At 31.4% G+C, this 20,621-nt stretch overlaps 2 protein-coding genes across 4 annotated transcripts; both read left to right on the top strand.

The window, feature by feature from the left end:
• Nucleotides 1–792: 792 nt before the first annotated feature.
• On the top strand, nt 793–11,680 carry LOC100803612 (D-lactate dehydrogenase [cytochrome], mitochondrial). Of its 3 annotated transcripts, XM_003521460.5 has the most exons (18): nt 793–1,124; nt 1,370–1,472; nt 1,767–1,867; nt 2,894–2,942; nt 3,886–3,978; nt 5,320–5,434; nt 5,545–5,605; nt 5,888–5,924; nt 5,998–6,059; nt 7,614–7,710; nt 8,567–8,641; nt 8,711–8,819; nt 9,394–9,503; nt 9,817–9,879; nt 10,427–10,506; nt 10,642–10,772; nt 10,917–10,960; nt 11,325–11,680. In XM_003521460.5, the coding sequence occupies exons 1-18, from the start codon at nt 865–867 to the stop codon at nt 11,442–11,444; spliced, it is 1,710 nt and encodes a 569-aa protein (XP_003521508.1). In that variant the 5' UTR covers nt 793–864; the 3' UTR covers nt 11,445–11,680. The 3 variants fall into 3 exon arrangements, 2 of the variants coding, with proteins under 2 accessions (XP_003521508.1, XP_040870098.1); XR_413677.4 differs by lacking the exon at nt 11,325–11,680 and having other exon boundaries at nt 812–1,124; nt 10,647–10,772; XM_041014164.1 differs by lacking the exons at nt 10,917–10,960; nt 11,325–11,680 and having other exon boundaries at nt 812–1,124; nt 10,647–10,776.
• Nucleotides 11,681–17,456: 5,776 nt separating this feature from the next.
• LOC100803077 (probable carboxylesterase 15) lies at nt 17,457–20,414 on the top strand. The gene is made up of 2 exons (XM_003521459.5): nt 17,457–18,201; nt 19,962–20,414. The coding sequence occupies exons 1-2, from the start codon at nt 17,534–17,536 to the stop codon at nt 20,266–20,268; spliced, it is 975 nt and encodes a 324-aa protein (XP_003521507.1). The 5' UTR covers nt 17,457–17,533; the 3' UTR covers nt 20,269–20,414.
• Nucleotides 20,415–20,621: the final 207 nt, after the last annotated feature.

Genomic DNA, 20,621 nt, shown 5'->3' with positions numbered 1-20,621 from the left:
TACCCTTTTGGTCCTTACTAGTTACCCTAAAGTAAAGTGGTAAATGCAAAGTTTTGAGATTTGGACTAACCGGCCAGTCCAACCAATCAAATTGTGACCCGGTGGCTGGACCAGGTTGGGTCTTACATTCGGTTGTGTGTGCTTTCAATTCGGAGTGACTCGGACCGGACCACTTATCTTCTTTTTTTGTAGTTGTGATCATTTTTTTAACTTGTGTTTTTTATATTTTGTTTGTATTTTGTAAGAATTGTGAATTTTAATGTTCCAAAGAGAAAGATTATTGGAACATGGGTGACTACTTTTCTGATGATGGTAGGGTTTCATGAAAGGATAATGTTATTCCATTGTGCTTTTGTTGATTTTTATTATTGTGAATTAGTTGAGTATTATTTTGCTTAACGAGAGACAATTTTGGTTGTAATTATAAGTTGAATTTCGCCTCACATGAGGTGATTAGTTTATCTTTTGGTTTTTCTAACTTGTTGTGAGCAAAATAATTATCATTATTAAACTAGATATTGGAGAATCTATCCCAATACCAAAATATTAGACAATAATAAATATAATTAAATATTATATTAGATATTACACTAAGAACATATGTTAAAGTTTAACTTATTTAACTATTTATGTATATTTGTGATCTTTATTACTTGTTTGTTTGAATTTGGACAATGATGTTTTTTTTAACATTTTGGTATCCAATATGATATGAAATTATATTAATTTATGATATTATTTTTAAATATTACAAGACAAAGTATAAAAATTTTATATTTCTTTATTTATTACAGATGGAATCATACAGAGTAATTAGTGATCCACCATGCCTGTCGGTAGGCCGGTTTTAAATACTATGAGTGAATGAGCTTCTTCGTTTCGTTTGATGTCAACAGCATGTCAAATTTCTCCTCCTGGTACTCTCGTTTTCGTTTTTCGGCCAAGTACTTGTACTGCTACCACCGCACTCTCCACAAAAACGCACCCAGCACCATCTTCAACAACCACGGAACCAGGAAGAACGCATGGCCAACCTCTCTGCTTCCTTTGGCGCTCGCTGTTTCCGCTGGATCACTCGCTCTTCAACCACACTTCAATCCTTCCTTCTGCGACACCGACGACAGGTCCGCTTTCACCTTTATCAATTCAGTTCTCAAAATCTAACTCGTCTTTTGTTGCGAGTTAGGAACTTGTAATTGTAAGCATGCATAAGCTTATTCAGATACTTCCATCTATATATCAGAAGAACAATTAGGTTTTTAATGGTTTTTAAGAGTTATTATTAGTTATGGCACCAAGCTTAATGTTTCACTTGAATTACAATGAATGGTCTCAATAAATCAAGTAATTGTTTGATGACTGATGTTAGAGGTGTGGGTGTTGGGGGCAAAGGCAGCACGCAATACGTTGTTAAGGGATCACAGAAAGAATTTCCGCGGGAGCTTCTTCAGGATTTGAAAATCGTCTGTCAGGTACAAACTCTTGTTGCCTTATCTGAATATCTCGTAAATGTGAATATAGAGGAAATGCTTGGGCTGGTTCTAATTTGTTCGTCAATTGTATTTGAAAATTCCTTTTGGCTCTGGCTATTTCTTGTCAAGCTGATTAGTTATAAACTTATAATCTAATTTTTTAATTTTGCTATGTATTTTTGGAAGGTTGGCCAGTCTTATTCATTGGTTGGTTGTTGGTGTTCATGAATACTTTTATTATGATAATAATAAGAATGGAGTTACCTGAATTTTTTTAATACTTCATTATTACAGGATAACATATCTCTTGATTATGATGAAAGATATATCCATGGAAAACCACAAAACAGCTTTCACAAGGCTGTCAATATCCCAGATGTGATTGTTTATCCAAGGTGAGACATTTTCTGAGCTGAAATTTTGGCTGAAATATATGTTTACTTCCTCATTCATCTGATTATAGTTTCTACAATGCTGCAGTGATCTTGTGTTATCCTTTTAAATTTTAACTTCATCACAATTTGGTACTTGCATTGAGAAAGAACTTGGAAGTTTCTATTGCAGTGTTTTTCCAAATAATATAAATTTGAAAGACTTCAATTATATGTTGTTCTCTATTTCCATTATAATTTTCAAAACAAAACTATTAAAAATACTTGTTGCTGAGCTATGTTGAAAATGTGATGTGTTTCTCAAATGGAATTGTAATATTGTGACAATTATTTGAATATAGTAGCAGAATGGTTATGGAGATTTGGTGGTCATCAGAGCAATTGGACCTGGTGATATTTTATTAGATACCTTTATTCTGAATACCACTTTGATATATCATATGCTCTAGTAGAATGCTGCCATGATCCTAACAATTTTTTATCGTGGTATTTATTTCTACCTTATAAAAAGTATCCCCCCCCCATATTTGACCTGAATACTGTTTGAAAACAGACAAGTCTGATATAGTGTGGTTGATTTCTTTGTTAAAATAATTTTCTACATAACATTGGTCAATCTGTATATCTGCAGAATTTTATATTCGTATTTTCGTATGCTTAGTGCTTTTGCGCCCAAATGCTATTATGTCTAATATCTCCTTTTATTGAGAAGAGATTCCATGACATCTGTTATGTGCCTTGGAATATCCAAACCCTTAATCATGCTGGGTCGAAAATGCTTATGTGAGATATATGAATTTCTGATGTGTCATATTGTTGATTTCAAAATATGCATATGTATACCTTGTCTATCATTTTAGACTATACAATATATCAAAAAGACTTCTCATATATTTTTATAGTATCTCGAATGGACATGAATGAACATGGGAGAGTAGGAGAGATTTTTAAAATATTGTGGATACATTCTCGTGGTATAAGTTAGAGCGTCCCCATGTATTTATTTTCTTGCATTACTCTTATTTGCAGATCCGAAGAGGAGGTCTCTAAGATTGTCAAATTATGCAACAGTCATAAGGTTTGAGTTCTTCTAACTCATCAACCATTGTTTATCATGTTCTAGCTGATTGTTTTACCTTAACATTTTATTATAAAGCCATTTGGATCAGAGCAAATCTATATTCTTCATATATCTCTTTTGGCCCTGCATTTTTTATCACATTTTTTTTTGTTGATTTTTCTCCCTTTAAAAAAAATCTTTTTTTTCTGCTGTCCCTTTCATACTTGAATTGTTTTGCATTTGGAATTTATATCTCTTTTCATCCTTAAAAAAATGGTCCAGTCTGCTTTCTTTGTCCAGTCCTCAAACAAGGCTGTCTTCCTTCATCAAATACATATTTTTTTTCTTCCTTTCATTGCTTATTCAATTATCAATTTCTCTTCTTTATCTTTGTTGCAACCATATATCTATTGTGATAGCCCAGCAATTTTTCTAAAGCATAATGGGTCTCATAGGAACTGGTTTAGCCAATCACAATCAAATGTATAATTCCTTGTTTTTAGCTATCCTACTATTCATCAAGATGGTCCTTCTGATTTAGCTGTAGCTAGCCTTTGAGTATTAACTTGCACAATGTTTGTACTACATTCATCATTTTCTTTTGGTTAGCTTCTACTACATCATCTGCAAATGGCTTAAGCCTCATCCTAATATCTTGAACCATGCCAATTATGTTATGCCACTATAGTGCTGAATCTCCTGACGTAAAAGGTAACATAAACCTATTTCATCCCCCTGCCCCCCCCAAAATTTTCTTGTTTCTTCCAAAAATCTATGCCGTGATCCTTACCCAACTAATTAAATTTTAAATCAAGCAGTTATTTGGCATTTTATTATGGTGCCTTTTTGACCAATAATGTTATGTTAATACATAATAATAAATAATGATTGTGTTCTTGAGAAACTGTTAGCTGTATTTTACTTTTTATTTATGTTTTATTTTTAAAAAAATTGGTAACAGGTTCCTATTGTACCATATGGTGGAGCTACATCAATTGAGGGTCACACCTTATCCCCTCATGGAGGAGTTTGCATTGACATGTCATTAATGAAAGTATGTACATGTTCTATTACAATAGTATAATATATGCATATAATTGTTTCTAGTATATTATGATTATGAAATATATATTTGATTCTAATGGAATGTGGTGAAACTCATGTAAGGCCTATTTGGCCCCATGTCTGCTCAAGGGTTGCTGAACACAACTTATGTTTGAGAATAAAATCAGGCACATTAGACTTGTAGAAAGTTTAAGATGCCCTTATTGGCTTGGAGTGGGTGTTGAATCCATAGTTTCCCGTTTTTGTGTTCCCCTTTTGATCCTTATTGTGTTTCTTGAAGAAATCTTATTCTTTCTTTTCATTCTCAACCTTCATGCAAAACTCTACCCCTCCTGTGAACAAATAAGATGTCATTTGTTGGAATGGAGCATGTTTCTGATGCTAAACTGTAAGCACTTACCCTACCATTGTCCTTAAGGGATGAACATATACAAATGAAAACCCAAAGATGACGAGTTTCCTTATGGGAAGTGCATTATCATACCGGCCTGCGGAGTTGTCTCCAGTCTGCTAATCAGGAAGCAATTTTACACACACCTGTATTTAATTCCAACACGTATTTTTTCCTCTTTGAAATAAATTTTAGGGGTTGTATTGAATTGATCTGTGTGATGTATTCTTAATTTGTTTATTTTAAGGCAGAGTTGAGAGCTTACAGAGTTGCTAAGACTTCTGTCTTTGTGACCTAAATATGTTCTCCTTGCTTTGTCATAGTCTTTGTTAGAGATGCATCAGAAAACCATCTATGTGTCTTCACCTAATGGCTTAAACTTTTGGGATTTTTGGTTCATGACAATCTTTATTGTTACATGTTATCAAATGTTGTCTTTTTATGCTTCCTTTTACTTAAAAGTTAGGATTTATACTTATAAACCCATGGAATGATAATTGTATTGCTGTGCTGAATGGTAACATGCATTGAATATTACCATTGTAGTATGCTGGTGGCTTTTCTATGAACCCATTAAGCAATGCATTATTGTATAATTGTTACTGCAAATTATGAAAATACTCTTAGTATCATCATTAGAATTACAATATTTTAAAGCCATTTTGTTGCACACATTTCTTACTATCTTCCGGAATTGAAGTTGTAGTACAGAAATATGTGTTAGAACCAGCAACTGTACAATTCTTGATGATTATTGCAGGATCATTAGAGTAAACTTGTTTATATGCGCATGCACCATTATGTAGACAATGCACTTGCTCAGATGTATTTACACATGCAGAATGCAGATCATGTGTGCATATTGGTACAGATTGGACATAAAAAAGTGAACTTTACTTTAGCTGTTATACTTACATTGTATACTGGTGTAATCTATAGAGAGTGAAAGAATTACATGTTAATGACATGGATGTTGTTGTTGAGCCTGGCATTGGATGGATGGAGCTTAATGAGTATTTGGAACCTTATGGCCTATTTTTTCCACTTGATCCAGGTTAGTTGGATATGACCTTGGAGTATATGTGATAGTTGAAGGTTAAAAGAGGCTTAAAATTCTGGAAGAATTCACTGATTTAAAGTTAAATTTTTACTTGTTACAAGCAGGTCCTGGTGCTAGCATTGGAGGCATGTGTGCTACACGTTGCTCCGGTTCATTAGCTGTGAGGTAGTCACTCTTCTGTTATATGTATATTTTCATTTGTTGCTGGCAAACATTGATACATTCTGGTTTAAATGTTCATCTTGGTGGGTGCCAAACTGTCTGCTTATGAGGTCAAATATTTGATTTGAAGGATTTTACTTGAGGCTTATTACTTAAGATTACTAAACTTGATGTTGATGTAATTCTATCACTTGAAATATCCCAATCATATAAAAATCTGTTTAAAAAAAGCTATGAAAATGTTCCATCTTACTGAGCATAATAGTTCCCCTTAATAATTTGTAGGTATGGCACTATGCGTGATAATGTCATCAGTCTCAAGGTTTGTAGATCCCAATTTTCGGTTTCTAATGCATTGATGTGCTGCTATATTTATTGTTCTATTTGTAATCCAGGTGGTTCTTGCCAATGGAGACATTGTGAAGACTGCATCACGTGCTAGGAAGAGTGCTGCAGGGTTTGTTTTATTCCTTTCTGTTTATCTATTAATTAATTTCACTTATAATTTTTCCCTTCTGTGTGCTTTGCAAGAGGTCAGGTTAGTATAATTAAACTACAAAGGGAAAAATATTTGGTAAATTCTATAAAGTACCAACAATAGAATAAATTGATAAAATACCTGAGGCACTTCTCTTCATTTATCCTTCTTGGATATGATGTTTGACATCCTTAACTATCCCTCCATCTTTTAGGATTTTCTTTATAGTGTTTGAGGCTTTCAATTTTGGGTACTTCATCCCCAATTTTTATGCATCATTCACTCTCCTTTGCTGGGTTCATAAAATCAATAAACTTTGTCTGATGAACTCAATCGAAATCCCTTGGTCTTCAAAGCATTTCCCTCTAACTCCAACTCCAGCACCCATCTTCCAAAACAATATCATTAGCAAAAAAATCCACCAAGACACTTCATCTTGAATATGCCTAGCAAGTTTGTTCATTAGGAATAAAAAATCCTATATTGGGTGGTTTAATGTCAAACCTGGATATGAACATTTGTTACTGATTCTACTCTTAGAATTTGGGCTTAAAGTTTAACTCAACCCCAAAAAAACAGTTTGTAAGGTGAGAACTATTCAAGCCTTATTGGGACTACATTGGTCTATCTCTAGTCGATGTGGTATCTCAACGTCAACAAACATATCATTTTTTGCTTGAATGCATGCAACACAACTCCCTTGCATTACACTGCAAAATACTTCAAAGAATCCCTCTAGGGACTGATATGCAATGACAAGCTACTGATTTTTTTTGGTTAAATTACTCATTTGGTCTCTATAATTTCACGGTTCGTACCTTTTAGTCCCTATAGTTTGAAAGTGGGTTTTTTAGTCCCTATAGTTTACATTTTAATTCTCTTTTAGTCTCTATAGTTTAAAAGTGATATTTTTAGTCCTTACAGTTTGTATTTTAATTCTCTTTTAGTCCCTATAGTTTGAAAGTGATTTTTTTAGTCTCTATAATTTGTATTTTAATTACCTTTTAGTTCTTACTACAAAAAAAATATAAAAATAATTAGCTACAAATTAGTTATAAATTGCCAACTATTTTTTTATTACAAATTATCTTGCGATAAATTAGTTACGAATTTCTTGTTAATATTTTTGTAGTTAATTGTAATTGATGATATTACTCATATTTTGATGGTAAGGAATAAAAGAAAATTGAAATATAAAGTATAGGAACTAAAAAGACCACTTTCAAATTATAGGGACTAAAAGAGAATTAAAATGTAAATTAGAAGGATTAAAAAAATCACTTTCAAATTACAGGGACTAAAAGAATTAAAATGTAAACTATATAGAATAAAAAAATCACTTTAAAACTATAGGGACCAAATGAGTAATTAAACCTTTTTTTTTCTTCCTAGAAAATATATATTATGATTTCACATGAATGCATGCAACACAACTCCCTTGCATTACATTGCAAAATACTTCAAAGAATCCCTCTAGGGACTGATATGAAATGACAAGTTACTGATTTTTTTTCTTTAAATTATATACTTTAGGTATGATTTGACCCGCTTGATGATTGGAAGTGAAGGAACACTTGGTGTTATAACAGAAGTAACCCTGCGGCTTCAGAAAATTCCCCAGTATTCAGTGGTACCTTGATTAGATTTACCCTTTTCTCAAGTTTGTTCTGGCCCATTGAACTTTGTCATTGTGATCAATTTAAACTTTTTGTGTTACATTCTCTTTTTATTTAATTTGATTAAAATTCGTTGAATTTTTTTTTGTTGGTTTTGCTCCTTGATATATGTCAATGCAAGCTGTATGTTCCAAATTCTTAACTTGGATAGCTATGTGGCTTGTTTCTAGTTTTTATCCTGGAAAGTTTTTAATTTGTAAGCAGCAGTTCATCATGAGTGGTGCAGCATTCAATATTTAGATTTTTTTTTCTTTCTTTTTTTCACTATAGGACTATAGGTTCATCTTAAAATTGTTCCATTCCTTTATACTGCCTTGTGTTTCTTCCTCCTGCAATTTCGTGTCATCTCCACATTACATGGCCTATCCAAGCTCTCTGAAGAATACAGTACATCCATTCTTCCAAATATCTAAATTTGTATAAAACTATTTATTTAGATGTTTAATATATTCATGTTGTTATTCTGCTAAATTAAGTTTCTATGGGTTGATTTTGTGTGAAATCTTAGCAACTGATCCACTCATATTTTGTTAGATAAATTTCTATTTTCCCACTTAATATCTTCTGGTACTTGCGTATTGTATTTCATAAAATTTTGGAATTATCAAGTAGAGATATAAAAGCATAAAGTCAGTTTGTTTCAACAATCTCATCATATCATCATGACGAAAAAAAATGCTTTGAACCACGGTTCTCTTTACTTTCACTGTCAGTGACTTTTTATTTAGATGATGCATGGGAGGATATATTTCTAGATAACTATGAGATATTTGGAATTGTATGGATTACCTAACTATTCAAAATGCACAGGTTGCAATGTGCAATTTCCCTTCTGTGAAGGATGCAGCAGATGTTGCTATTGCCACCATGATGTCTGGTATACAGGTAGGATTCTGGGTTTAAATATCAATATTTTTCTTGATCCAATTATGAGTTTCTGTTTATGTGGGTTAGGTGTCAAGGGTAGAGCTATTGGATGAAGTTCAAGTGAAAGCTATCAATATTGCTAATGGGAAGAATTTGCCTGAATGTCCAACTTTAATGTTTGAATTTATAGGAACAGGTTAGTTCTTTCATATTCTTCTCTGAGTGTAACTTTTTAATTGTTGCATAGCATTTCAAATTCATTTATATTAGCTGGATATATTAAAATAACACAGGTCAAATTCATAGCATTTCAAATCACATTCTTCAAATGCATGGAAAAAAAATCAGAATCTGCTTGGAAGAATTGATAGTGTTAGGATCCAATAGCAAGGTATGGGATTTTACTCCCACATTGGAAGTATGGGATTCCGATGTGAGGTTTATTTGGCTTGGGGTTCTTCTACCATAATTGGCTTCTGTTGTGCGGTTCTCCCAAGGTATGTATTAAGTAAAAGTCACAACCCAGTAAAATTTAGTGTAAAATGTTAAGGGAAAAATGTGTACAGAGAATGAAAGAAAGCAAATCTTATCGCATGATTTAATTTACTAGTTATGACATAGTATGAAAGAGAAAAAGTCAAAAGTTGTCTATGAAATAAGCTAAATACAGTATTTACATCAATAATAATGTATAGTCATTTATCATGAATGCTCCTCACTTTCATAAATGTGATACCTAACTTAGCGATATATATATGTATATTCTTCAGAGGCATATGCACGTGAACAAACACAAATTGTTCGGAAACTTGTTTCTGAGCACAATGGCTCAGATTTTGTATTCGCAGAAGAACCTGAAGCAAAAAAAGAACTTTGGAAGGTAGTAATTTATTCCTTTATTATGGTAGTGGTTTATTCCCTTATTATGGTTAGGATTGTCCACCCCCCATCACCTGAACCCAAAATTTGTGAACATGCTGGTAATTGATATTTGTCTCATTATCATTCATCCATAGCTAGCAGTAGCAAACTCAGGTTTTTTGTATGGCATCTTTCTAAGTTACTCTGTTGCCAACCTTATTTGTAGTTTATACTGTCTTGTTCATTGGGATGTGTTGTAAATGGTCTAGTTATTAATTAGTCAGTATTACAATTTACTTCTACATTTAGGTCAATATCCTGTTCACGTGCAGGTAAGGAAAGAGGCACTCTGGGCTTGCTTTGCAATGGAACCAAATCTGGTGGCAATGACTACAGTGAGTTAGTTATGAAATACTATATATTTTAATTTATTTTCTGCATTGTTGAGCTTCATGTTTAGTTGATAGGAAACAACTAAAGAATTTCATCTAACCCTAAAATATATATATTTTGTTCCAATTTAAATTGAAGATATCCATATCAAACCAAGTCAATATGGATCTAAGAGTGCACATGCTTGTTGTAGATAGGGAAACAGAATGACAAGAATGATTTCTTTTCTTTCTTAGAACATATTATTTTATAAGCATTAGCTGCGCTGCCTGGCCTCTCTGTAAACATCTTCATGTTAGCCCCTTAGATCAAATGAATAGAATGCCTGGGTGAAGAACTGAAAGAGAAGCATTTGAAGTGAAGTTTTGTTTCTTCTTGCGTTTAAATGCATTCAGATTTGCTGTTTTTTTTTTCAAATGAGAAGAGTTCCTACTGTTCTTGACTTCCAATTGCGTTTATGTTTTTCTAAGGACTGTTTTCTTTTCTTCTATTTTTTTTTTTTTGGGGGGGGGTGGGGGGGGGGGGGGGGGGGTGGTTTAACTCCTGCAGGATGTATGTGTTCCTTTATCTCACCTTGGCGATTTAATTTCAAGGTCTAAAAAGGAGCTGGATGCATCACCACTAGTTTGGTAAGTCTGATCAGGGTTATTTGATTCTGGATAGTGAAGTTAGATTCAATTGTGTCACAATTCATGTTACTTGATGATGATGGATGATCAAACAGAGTGATGCTCAATGTATGTATGTATTGTTTCCCTTGCCAGCACAGTAATTGCGCATGCTGGTGATGGTAATTTCCACACGGTTATTTTATTTGATCCTAACCAAGAAGAACAGCGGCGGGAGGCAGAGAGACTCAACCAGTTTATGGTTCATGCTGCCTTGTCATTAGAAGGTATTAAGTATTAACAATAACATGCTGTAGCCTGTTAGTTTGGTATTTTACGTGCCTTTTAGCATTCAGTAATTTTCGTCCAAAATCCACAATGCAAGCAAAGCAGTTGCAGTTTTGATATTGGTTTATGTTGATTCCAAACAGGAACTTGTACCGGTGAACATGGTGTTGGAACTGGAAAAATGAAGGTACTGCTCATGTTTGCTACTCATGAAATTTTCCAACATTGCATAGTCTAACAAATCTTAAAAACTAAATGGTGTCTATTAGGCTATTAGATTTAGAAAACAAGCTTTGACAGTAATCTGGCTGCCCAGTGACAGCAGAACGCCTTGCTTTATTAAAGATTTAAACCAGAAATAAGCCGATCCTGTGTTACACATTGGTTTTTATTAACAATTATAATTTACCCGCAAAGATTGGCAGGAGACAATCTTGTTTTGATGCTTCATGGTTGTTTTAGATGGTATTTTAATTTCAAATGTGTGATTCTTTATTTTATAACTATGAGTTTAGCTCGAAAAGTAATAAAATTCTCATCCCTTGTTCCAGTATCTTGAAGAAGAACTCGGAGTGGAAGCATTGAGGACAATGAAAAAAATAAAAGCAGTCCTAGATCCCAACGATATCATGAATCCAGGAAAGCTCATCCCTCCCCATGTTTGTTTCTAGTAGTACCGTCACTCCAAGAAGCAAGTTTGTAATAAAGCAGTCATGGATAAATTTACAAAACCAACGTATTGCTGTTTCTAACATCAAGCCATATCTGTAGAATACATTTTTTTTTATGAAATAAGGGCATGCTGCTCCATGTAATTTGTTCATTGCATGCTTCAGGCCATTTTAAGTTTCTGGCCTCGTGTCTGAGGAAGTCTATGTAAGAAGCTCAGCAATAACCCTCTTTTTTCTGGCCTTGTGTTATTTTGATTATTAAGATTTTAAAAGGGCTTTAATTCAGTTCATTAAATTTTTAAAGGGTCCAATTTTGATATATTTAAGTTTACCAAAAATTTCACAAACTATCTCGTATTTCCTGTGTATACGGAATTGGCAATACTACGTAGTTGGCAACTAAGTGGTATTTTCAAAATGAAAATGAAACTTGAAAGTTTTGCAAAATATTCTTAACTATTGAATAAAATTTATCTAGAACTTCATTAAGTTGTGGGTGTCTTATCTCTTTTCAACAATATTTACATGAACATAATACTTGTATTTTCTATTTAGTGTATGCTTAGAATGATGTACGTGACATGGATTACTGTTCAAAATTATCTCCTTTTTCCTAATCAAAATAACGTAGAAGTTGTAACTAGTAGTTTTTGTTGGACACAGATTCAATTGGACGCACTGCATAAGCAAACATGAAATTAATAAGATTTATTTAAACTTCAATTACTTTCATATATCCTTGCTAACATTTGGACAAATTTGTATTTGTATATCAGTATATCACTATGCACAGATGATGTGCAATTGTAAGGAGAAGAACTAGAACCACAGAATGGTTCAGTCTGATCTATTGGGGTGTTTATCTTCTACTAGTATAAAATAATTCAAACCGAAAACCTAGACCTTTATCTTCTATATAACAAGATGAGGATATGTTGTAAATTTTATTGCGTGTGTTGTGAGGAGATGGACTGTTTGAGGACAGGATTGCATCACAATGCCGCCAATTGATACTCTTCTCACATGGCTTGGTTAGATAAGACTCAAGATCCATCTTTTTTGCAATTTAACACTCCTATGCATGCTATGACTAATTAGACCTTTTATCAGCAGATCATGTTCATTAGCATAATAAAAGGATCCCTTCGCTTTTAACATCGTCCTTATCGTTCTTTTCCATTCCATTACCGACACATATTCCTTCCACTTTTCTAATAGGATCCATACGTCACAGAAGGAAAATAAAAAAAGTATCTTAGAGGGTAGGCACCTCCTTGGTCCTCCCCCTCTGTTTTTTTTTTCTTCTTTCAAAAAAGTTATGGTGCATGCAATTAAAATAGTAAAATTCTATTCCTATTGCGACTGAAAATGGCTCATTGACCAATGGAATGGGTGATCCGTGATATGGGGAGGAGTATCTAGTATTTCTATTTGTCACCTAGAGGTCCATGAAAGACATTGATAACGATGAAAATTGAAAAGGAACAGGTCAAAACAAAATATTCGGCCAGCTAGGTTCAAAATTAAAAGATTCTCTTTAGACTTCATTTTCCAGTTACAGTATTTTATAATGGAGAAATTTTATTTGTATAATTTTTATACAATAAAAGAAGATAAGGAACAAAACTGATGCCATTAATAGAATCTGAAATAATATATCATACAAATATATATATATATATATTTTTTAAAAAAAATCAACAAAGAAAAGGCTTTTAATGTCAACTAGATTATCGTGTTTGTTCAAATAAGAGTTAGGAACCGTGACAAGTGAACAATGATTTTTAGAAGAAAAGTTCTTCTGATGGGAAGAAAGATTAAGCTTATCTTAGATAAAATTATTGTTGAAACACATCTAAATCATAACAGTATCCGAATCTCAGGACAATTTACCTGAGAATATTTAATAAAGAAAAAAAAATGTTTAATGTGTCCTGTTCCTGGTCTATTACTTGGGAAGTTAACAATCATCGCTGGCTTCCCAATGTTAGTACACGCATCGCTTCAAAATGGAAAAGTTAACTATGCATCCTGATAACATGAAGGACAACTAAACCCAAAGAAATTGCCGACCTACGAACAAAACGTACAAATATACCTTTTTTAAATAATAAAAAATAATAATAGTATAAAAAAGACATTATCATCAACATAGTAAAAAATAAAATTTAACTTTTAGACACTGTCTCTATAATGATATATGTAATTTTTTTTAACAGAAATGGTATATGTAAATTTATGAAAAGAAAAATATCTTCAATGCATTTTAATTAGATTCTTAAAAGTATTAAAATTAATGCTACATCTAATTATCTAATTCATCATTATTAAGGAAAACAAATTTATTTTCTAGATGATAACAATAATTTATCTTAAACTTATATTTTACATTATTCATAAATGAACAATAAATTAATATTAAACTGATGAAATGGTATAGCATATTTTACATTAATAATAAATTAACATTTAACCGATAAACGTAAAATCAAAACCTAGCTAGCACCATTGGCATTAAGTCATTTAATGCCATCGATTATAGAAAAAAGTTAAACAAGTGATTAATAACATTTTCCAAACATGAAAGATAATCTATACTACTGCTTACAGAACACATGCCACTAATTAAAGGCTTAACGCATCAGCAGTGAGTGAGCTTAAGAGTAAGATATAAAATAATGACTTAGTTCATTATTATATGTACCACCCGCTAATAGCCAGGATAAGCCATTTTCATGGCTGCTGTTGGCCCACCACACCACTAACACTAGGAGTTGTAGTACAACCATATCAAATTAAAATTAAAATTAAATATAGACCTAAATGGATCCAACTCCATGTGCCAAAGCACCAATCACCACCACTTTTAATTGCCTTCTGATATTTTTCTGTTAATTGGTTGGAACCTCACAATTTCCTTTCATCAGGAAAAAAAAACTCTCAATTTTCTGACAAATTTAACTGGTTTAAATATTTTCTAAACAGAGGATGAGACTGGTTTGTTTTCAAATTTATTTAAAACAAAGACATTCATTTATTCTAGAAATTAGTTTTCTCAAAATTATTTAATTTAATAATTTCTTATAAATTGAATTTTGACAGAGGTAGTATATATTATGTAAGAAGTTATCATCCATTGAAAACATGTAAGAATAAGTGATTCTCTTTTCTTATTAAATTATGTATAATAACTTCTATAAGTTAATCTGTATAAGTTACTATCTCATAAGTTAATTTGTAAAAAATAATTGTGGATCCGCTTGAACAAACTTATTTATAAGTTAATTTATAAAAGTTATCTTATATTAACTTTCCAAAAATTTGATTTTTATCTTATCCATGAGCTTTTTTTTTTTTTTTTTTACTGAATGCATGAGCTAATTTAATTTATAAAAAAAAACTTGTTTATATTTTTATCATTATTTTATTTTTTATAAATGTTTATGAAAAAGTTTATCCAAACATATCTTATATGTATAATTTTCTTACAAATGAATGTATATTTGTCTTCTCTAGGAACCGATCGAGACTTATTTGGCTGTGAAATTCAATACGGAAGCCTTTATGATATTACATAATGCTACAAATGAATAGAAAAAAGTCTATAAAAATCGAGGGTTGAATTTTGATTTAATGTAAACTTTTTTACACAATTATACTTTACCAAGTCATTCGAATAATTTGACTATTGTTATTAGGCATATAAGGTTCATTTTTTTTTTCTTCTTCTTCTTGAAAGTCTAATATTTCAGTAATACATCAGTATATTATTAAATTAATTATAGTAATATAAAGATTTTACATTTATAGTTTATTCAATTTAATCTGTATTACACGATTTTTTTACTTGATGAAATATCTTTGCACCAGATATTTTTGGGAATATAATGCAAAAAAACTTATTGGTTGGTGGAACATGGACTATGTAGTATGTTCCTATCCTCTTATTGAATATAGATGCTGTTCGTGGCACTTTAATTCCCCTTTGGGCTCTTTTTCATGTTGATTTCAAGGAATTGCTAGGTTGGTCTTTCACATTTTTTGGCTGCAACAAAATTTAAAAGGATAAATAATTATTTTTATTTTTAAAAGTGTATTATCTGAAAAGATGATAAAATAAAATTTAGTATTTGTCAAGTGCAACATATTTTTAGGAAAAAAAGATTATTTATTCAGTTTAAAAATCTGCTGAAAAAATGAGTAATTAACATAATATCAAGCTATATCTTTTGTATGTTTTATTTTTATTTTTTCAATTAAAAATAATTCTTGGGTAGAAAACAAACGATAAACTTAAGTGGAGTTTATCAAATAATCTTCACTTAATTTGATACATACTTCGGACAGCAGGATCGTTTATTTATAATATATCATATGTAAAAGGAAAAATCAAATCTCAAAAGTTGTGGTCAATGTCATGCTACATACATCCAAATTGCTTAGCGTGCGAATTATGAACATATATAATAATGTCTATCCGAATCACCAGGCACTATCCACTTTTTCTGGAAATTTTAACTTTACTATTATACTATTATTTATACTGTGATTTCATCCCAAACAGAAGATGTTCGAATGATATTAGGCGCGAATCCATATCGTATCTAAAATGTAAAAACAATAGTGTATCAGTAAAATTCTATGTTAAGAAAAGTATTATTTAATTATAAATTACCATATACATAGGATTGTTAATATATTCAACTAAAGGACTCATCTTCTAGGTTGTACGGATATGCACAATCAAGTGAAAACCAACTAATTAACATATTGCTTTGTACATCCAAGTTTCTCATCAGGTCAAGGATTCATTAATTTGAAGTCTATTAAAGCCATTGAACTTGTAATTAATTCATGGCACTCTTTACACCCTAAATCGTAAATGAATTTGAGACACTCACATATCATGGTAATTAAGATTTACCTTGTGGATACACTCATGTATATACTAGGATCGTGATTTACCCGCATTGTATAGCCTTATAAATTAAAAAGACGTACACTTATAGAATTATCAGACAAACTTTCTTTTCATATATATCGTCACTTTGTTAGTTTACATGTTAACTTAAGTATCAAAATGCCTTTATATACCTCATGCCTTTGCTAGCTTGTTGGTCCATGTTATAAATGCCAAAGATAGAAAACTAAGATTTCTAAATTCAAATTTTAAGAGACTAATTTTTTTTCCTATATATCAAACACCTTTTAGAGTAATGGTTATTATAACTACTATTGTTATTATTTTTTATTCTTTATATCTATTCATAATCCATTTATATAGATTAAGAAAATTTAATTAGTATTTTTATTTATATTAAAAATATTTTACACTTTTTAACATGACATGACCTTTTAATGCCAATTAAAAAAATGACCTTTTAATTACTAATATCATTTTGTCTCATTTATAATCAATATGTATTGTAGTCTATAAATTCTCTTGCATTGCAATCTACAAATTATATTATTGTTTAATCATAAATTATTATATATAGTATATATTAAATTTTATAAGAATTATTTTAAAAATTATATTCATGATTTTTTAATTAGTTGACACTGTAAAATTATTTAATTTATATTGCAAATATATGATTAATTATTAAAATCTTACATATCTCGAATTTTTTTGGGGTGAATTTGGGTATTTATTGGTTTAAAGTTAATAATAACTAATCTCTTAAAGATATGAATATTCATTTAAGGATTAACTTATCTCAACAGATAATTTTATATGGGATCAAGTGACAAACTTAAGTGATAAAATTTATATTGCTCCTGCATGCCCCATATCATATTAATTAATGGACACTAAAAAATAAACATTCCAGGGATCCAATCTAGCTAATTAACCTAAGGTCCATATATATTGACAGGAGAAAAAATAAAAGAAACCAATAGGTAGGGATAAATGTGGCACCGAATTTCATTTAATTATAATCACAAGATCACTCTTCCCAATCCCCACTAATTAATAGCAAGGCTAGCTCCACTATCGCAATCATTGTCCACTTATATATATATATACATTCACAACCAATTTACAAAACACACACACAGAAGCTAGCTAGCTCATAATTACAATAATGGGTTCCCTCCCTCACGTAGTAGAGGACTGCATGGGCTTCCTCCAACTTTATAGCGACGGTTCCATTTTCCGTTCCAACGACATAGAATTCAAAGTTTCACCCATTCAAGACAACTCCATAACCTATAAAGATTATCTCTTTGACAAGAGATTCAACCTTTCTCTTCGCTTCTACAAGCCCCAACACGTAGCACCCATAGACAATAACAAGAAGCTTCCTATTGTGATGTTCCTTCACGGTGGAGGCTTTTGCTTCGGTTCGCGCACGTGGCCCCATATTCACAACTGTTGCATGCGCCTCGCGTCGGGGCTCCAAGCGGTGGTGGTTTCGCCGGACTACCGTCTGGCGCCGGAGCACCGTCTTCCGGCCGCAGTAGACGACGCCGTGGAGGCGGTGAGGTGGCTCCAGAGGCAGGGGCTGAGCTTGAAGGAGGACGCGTGGTTGAGTGGGGGCGTTGACTTTGATTGCGTGTTCGTGGTGGGTGACTCGTCTGGCGGGAACATTGCGCACCACCTGGCGGTTCGGTTGGGGTCCGGTTCGAGAGAGATGGACCCGGTTCGGGTACGAGGTTACGTGTTGTTTGCTCCGTTTTTTGGCGGGGAGGTTCGGACCAAGTCCGAGGAAGGTCCACCAGAGCACATGTTGAACCTCGAGTTATTAGACAGGTGAGGTTAAACTAAACATTAAAAATTTAAATTATATATACTGTTTTCTAATTAATCGTTTTCTTAATTTCTTTTCTGTATGAATTATTTGAAGAAAAAAAAAATCCACTCTTTGTGTGTAGTGTCTTTTTGCTCAATCTTGTCCTTTCATTCTTAGGTTTGTGTTATTTCCAACTTCTTTGAAATGGACCACTTTAGCATCAATGTCACTGCTACATTGGAAGTGGTATGTAAGTAATTAAATGAACAAATGCTATAAAGTGGTGCCTATGTGAATTGACCCACTTAAAACACTTCACTACACTTGTCTGCGTTTTGACCTTATATGGGAAAGGAATATGCGATGAATAAGACACAACCGCATTTGGATAGACTAGTCTTAATTCTTAATTAGTTAAATGATTTTGATGCTCCTTTTAAATTATAATATGTTTTTCATTAATTTCTTATGATTACTTAATACTAAAATTTATTTTAGCAAGATTACTGAAGCTAATATGTTTTTAACATAATATTTTTAAATAGAAAATATAAAGAATAATAGTTATAAACATTTTAAAATCTTAAATATATTCAACTAACATTTTAAAATAAATATATTAGCATCTTTGATTCTTAAAAACATGTAAATACATTTAAATACTATTAAAAAAATAAAATACACATTTTCGTATATTTAATTAAAGCATAACATATTTAACATTTTAATTAAATATTTTTTCAATAAGTAAAATCCTAAGATCAAGTTAATTTTATATGTGAAAAAATGTTAAAAAAACATAATCTCACCATATTATAAATAATTTTGTTTAGGTAAAATCAACTCGTTTAAAACATGCTTATACTTTTATAAAAAAAATATATAAAAATATTTATTTAATTAATTACAAACTTATAATAATAAATATTTAATTTTATAATCCGCATAAATACATGTCAAGGATTACTTTTGAAACGTGTGGAAATCAAAACGGCAATAATGAATGTAATTGAAGTGATTAGAGGTGACATTTGGCTAAACCCTCTTCCACACCTCTTTTATGTTATCTCGTAGTGACCTATATGTAGATATGAAAAAAAGATGAAATCATTGTAATTTTATATATTGTAATACATATTTCAATATATAATCTATAATTGAGTTTAATTTAAATAATGAAAGTTATGTTTAAAATAATTTAAATTAATTTAAAAATAAATCTAGTAAATTTAAAATCATAATGCTTTATTTTTTCGTCTCAAATTAGAATGTGTTGAGAATATATAAAAAATTTAAATTCATATAAATAAATTCCCTAGTAGTGACATAAATTGTTTACTTAGAATAAAAAATGGGTTAAAACTTGAAACCGCGTGTACAACATTAACATTAAATCATATAATTACTTATCAATACACTTCAGATTTCCAAATCGAGAACAAAATCATTTATAAACTTTTCCACTTTCGAGAGGATATGCCTAGTCCAATATTATACCAAAATGCAATATGATACAGTAATTATTTATTCCGAAATGCTTGGCAAAAATTAAAGCCAATTGTTAGATACATATTCGTCATATATACTAGGTGATAATGAAATAAAGTATGCGCAATACAAATTAAGGAGACTGTGAAAAAGAAATTGACGTATAAAAATTAAAAAAAAAACACATTTTGATCGTGAAATCATTTCATTATGTGATGATCATGTAGTTAATTTTTAGGTCTCTCTCTAACACACACATGCGGTTAATCGAATTATTATTTTTATCAAGCAGATTTTGGAGGCTGTCGATGCCTGTTGGAGAGAGCAGAGACCACCCATTGGCGAATCCGTTCGGACCTGGAAGCCCAAATCTTGAACAAGTGAAGCTTGATCCTATTTTGGTAATAGTAGGTGGCAATGAATTGCTCAAGGATAGGGCAAAAAACTATGCAACAAGGTTAAAAAAATTAGACAAGGACATTAAATACGTTGAGTTTGAAGGGTGCGAGCATGGGTTTTTCACGCATGATTCATTCTCATCAGAAGTTACAGAAGAGGTCATCCAAATCCTTAAAGGATTCATGCTTGCAAACTTCTAGTTAAAAAAATTAAACAGTAGAAAGATACTGATAGTGAGATGTAATTAAGGTTAATTAATTAGTATATATATTTTTAGCCCGGTAAAAGTAGTAGTTCGTGGGAATGAAGTATATATATATGTCAATTTCATGGTGTGTACGTGTAACTAACTAGCTTTTCATTGGAGATTGTAGTCAACTATCTTTCTTAGCTATTTGTGCTATAACTTTTTTAATTGTATCAGTAATTTTCAAGCGAAAAAATCATAATAATAGAATTTTAATTAAGAATTCTATATTTTTATTATGTTTCAGCTTTCATTTAATATAATTTTAAAAAACAGTTATATGTTTTTTTTATCATGATGATAATT

The sequence above is a fragment of the Glycine max genome, chromosome 3 (genome assembly GCF_000004515.6).
Source record: "Glycine max cultivar Williams 82 chromosome 3, Glycine_max_v4.0, whole genome shotgun sequence".
Taxonomy (NCBI): domain Eukaryota; kingdom Viridiplantae; phylum Streptophyta; class Magnoliopsida; order Fabales; family Fabaceae; genus Glycine; species Glycine max.
Note: the sequence above shows the minus strand (reverse complement) of the source record. Positions and strands in the feature narration are given on the sequence as shown.

Excerpts from the sequence above, each read along its gene's own strand:
- LOC100803612 (XM_003521460.5), top strand. The coding sequence starts at position 865 with ATGAGCTTCTTCGTTTCGTTTGATGTCAACAGCATGTCAAATTTCTCC. Across the intron at positions 1,125-1,369 it reads TTCTGCGACACCGACGACAG|AGGTGTGGGTGTTGGGGGCA; the intron begins GTCCGCTTTCAC and ends GACTGATGTTAG. Across the intron at positions 8,820-9,393 it reads GTTTGAATTTATAGGAACAG|AGGCATATGCACGTGAACAA; the intron begins GTTAGTTCTTTC and ends TATATTCTTCAG.
- LOC100803077 (XM_003521459.5), top strand. The coding sequence starts at position 17,534 with ATGGGTTCCCTCCCTCACGTAGTAGAGGACTGCATGGGCTTCCTCCAA. Across the intron at positions 18,202-19,961 it reads AACCTCGAGTTATTAGACAG|ATTTTGGAGGCTGTCGATGC; the intron begins GTGAGGTTAAAC and ends TTTATCAAGCAG.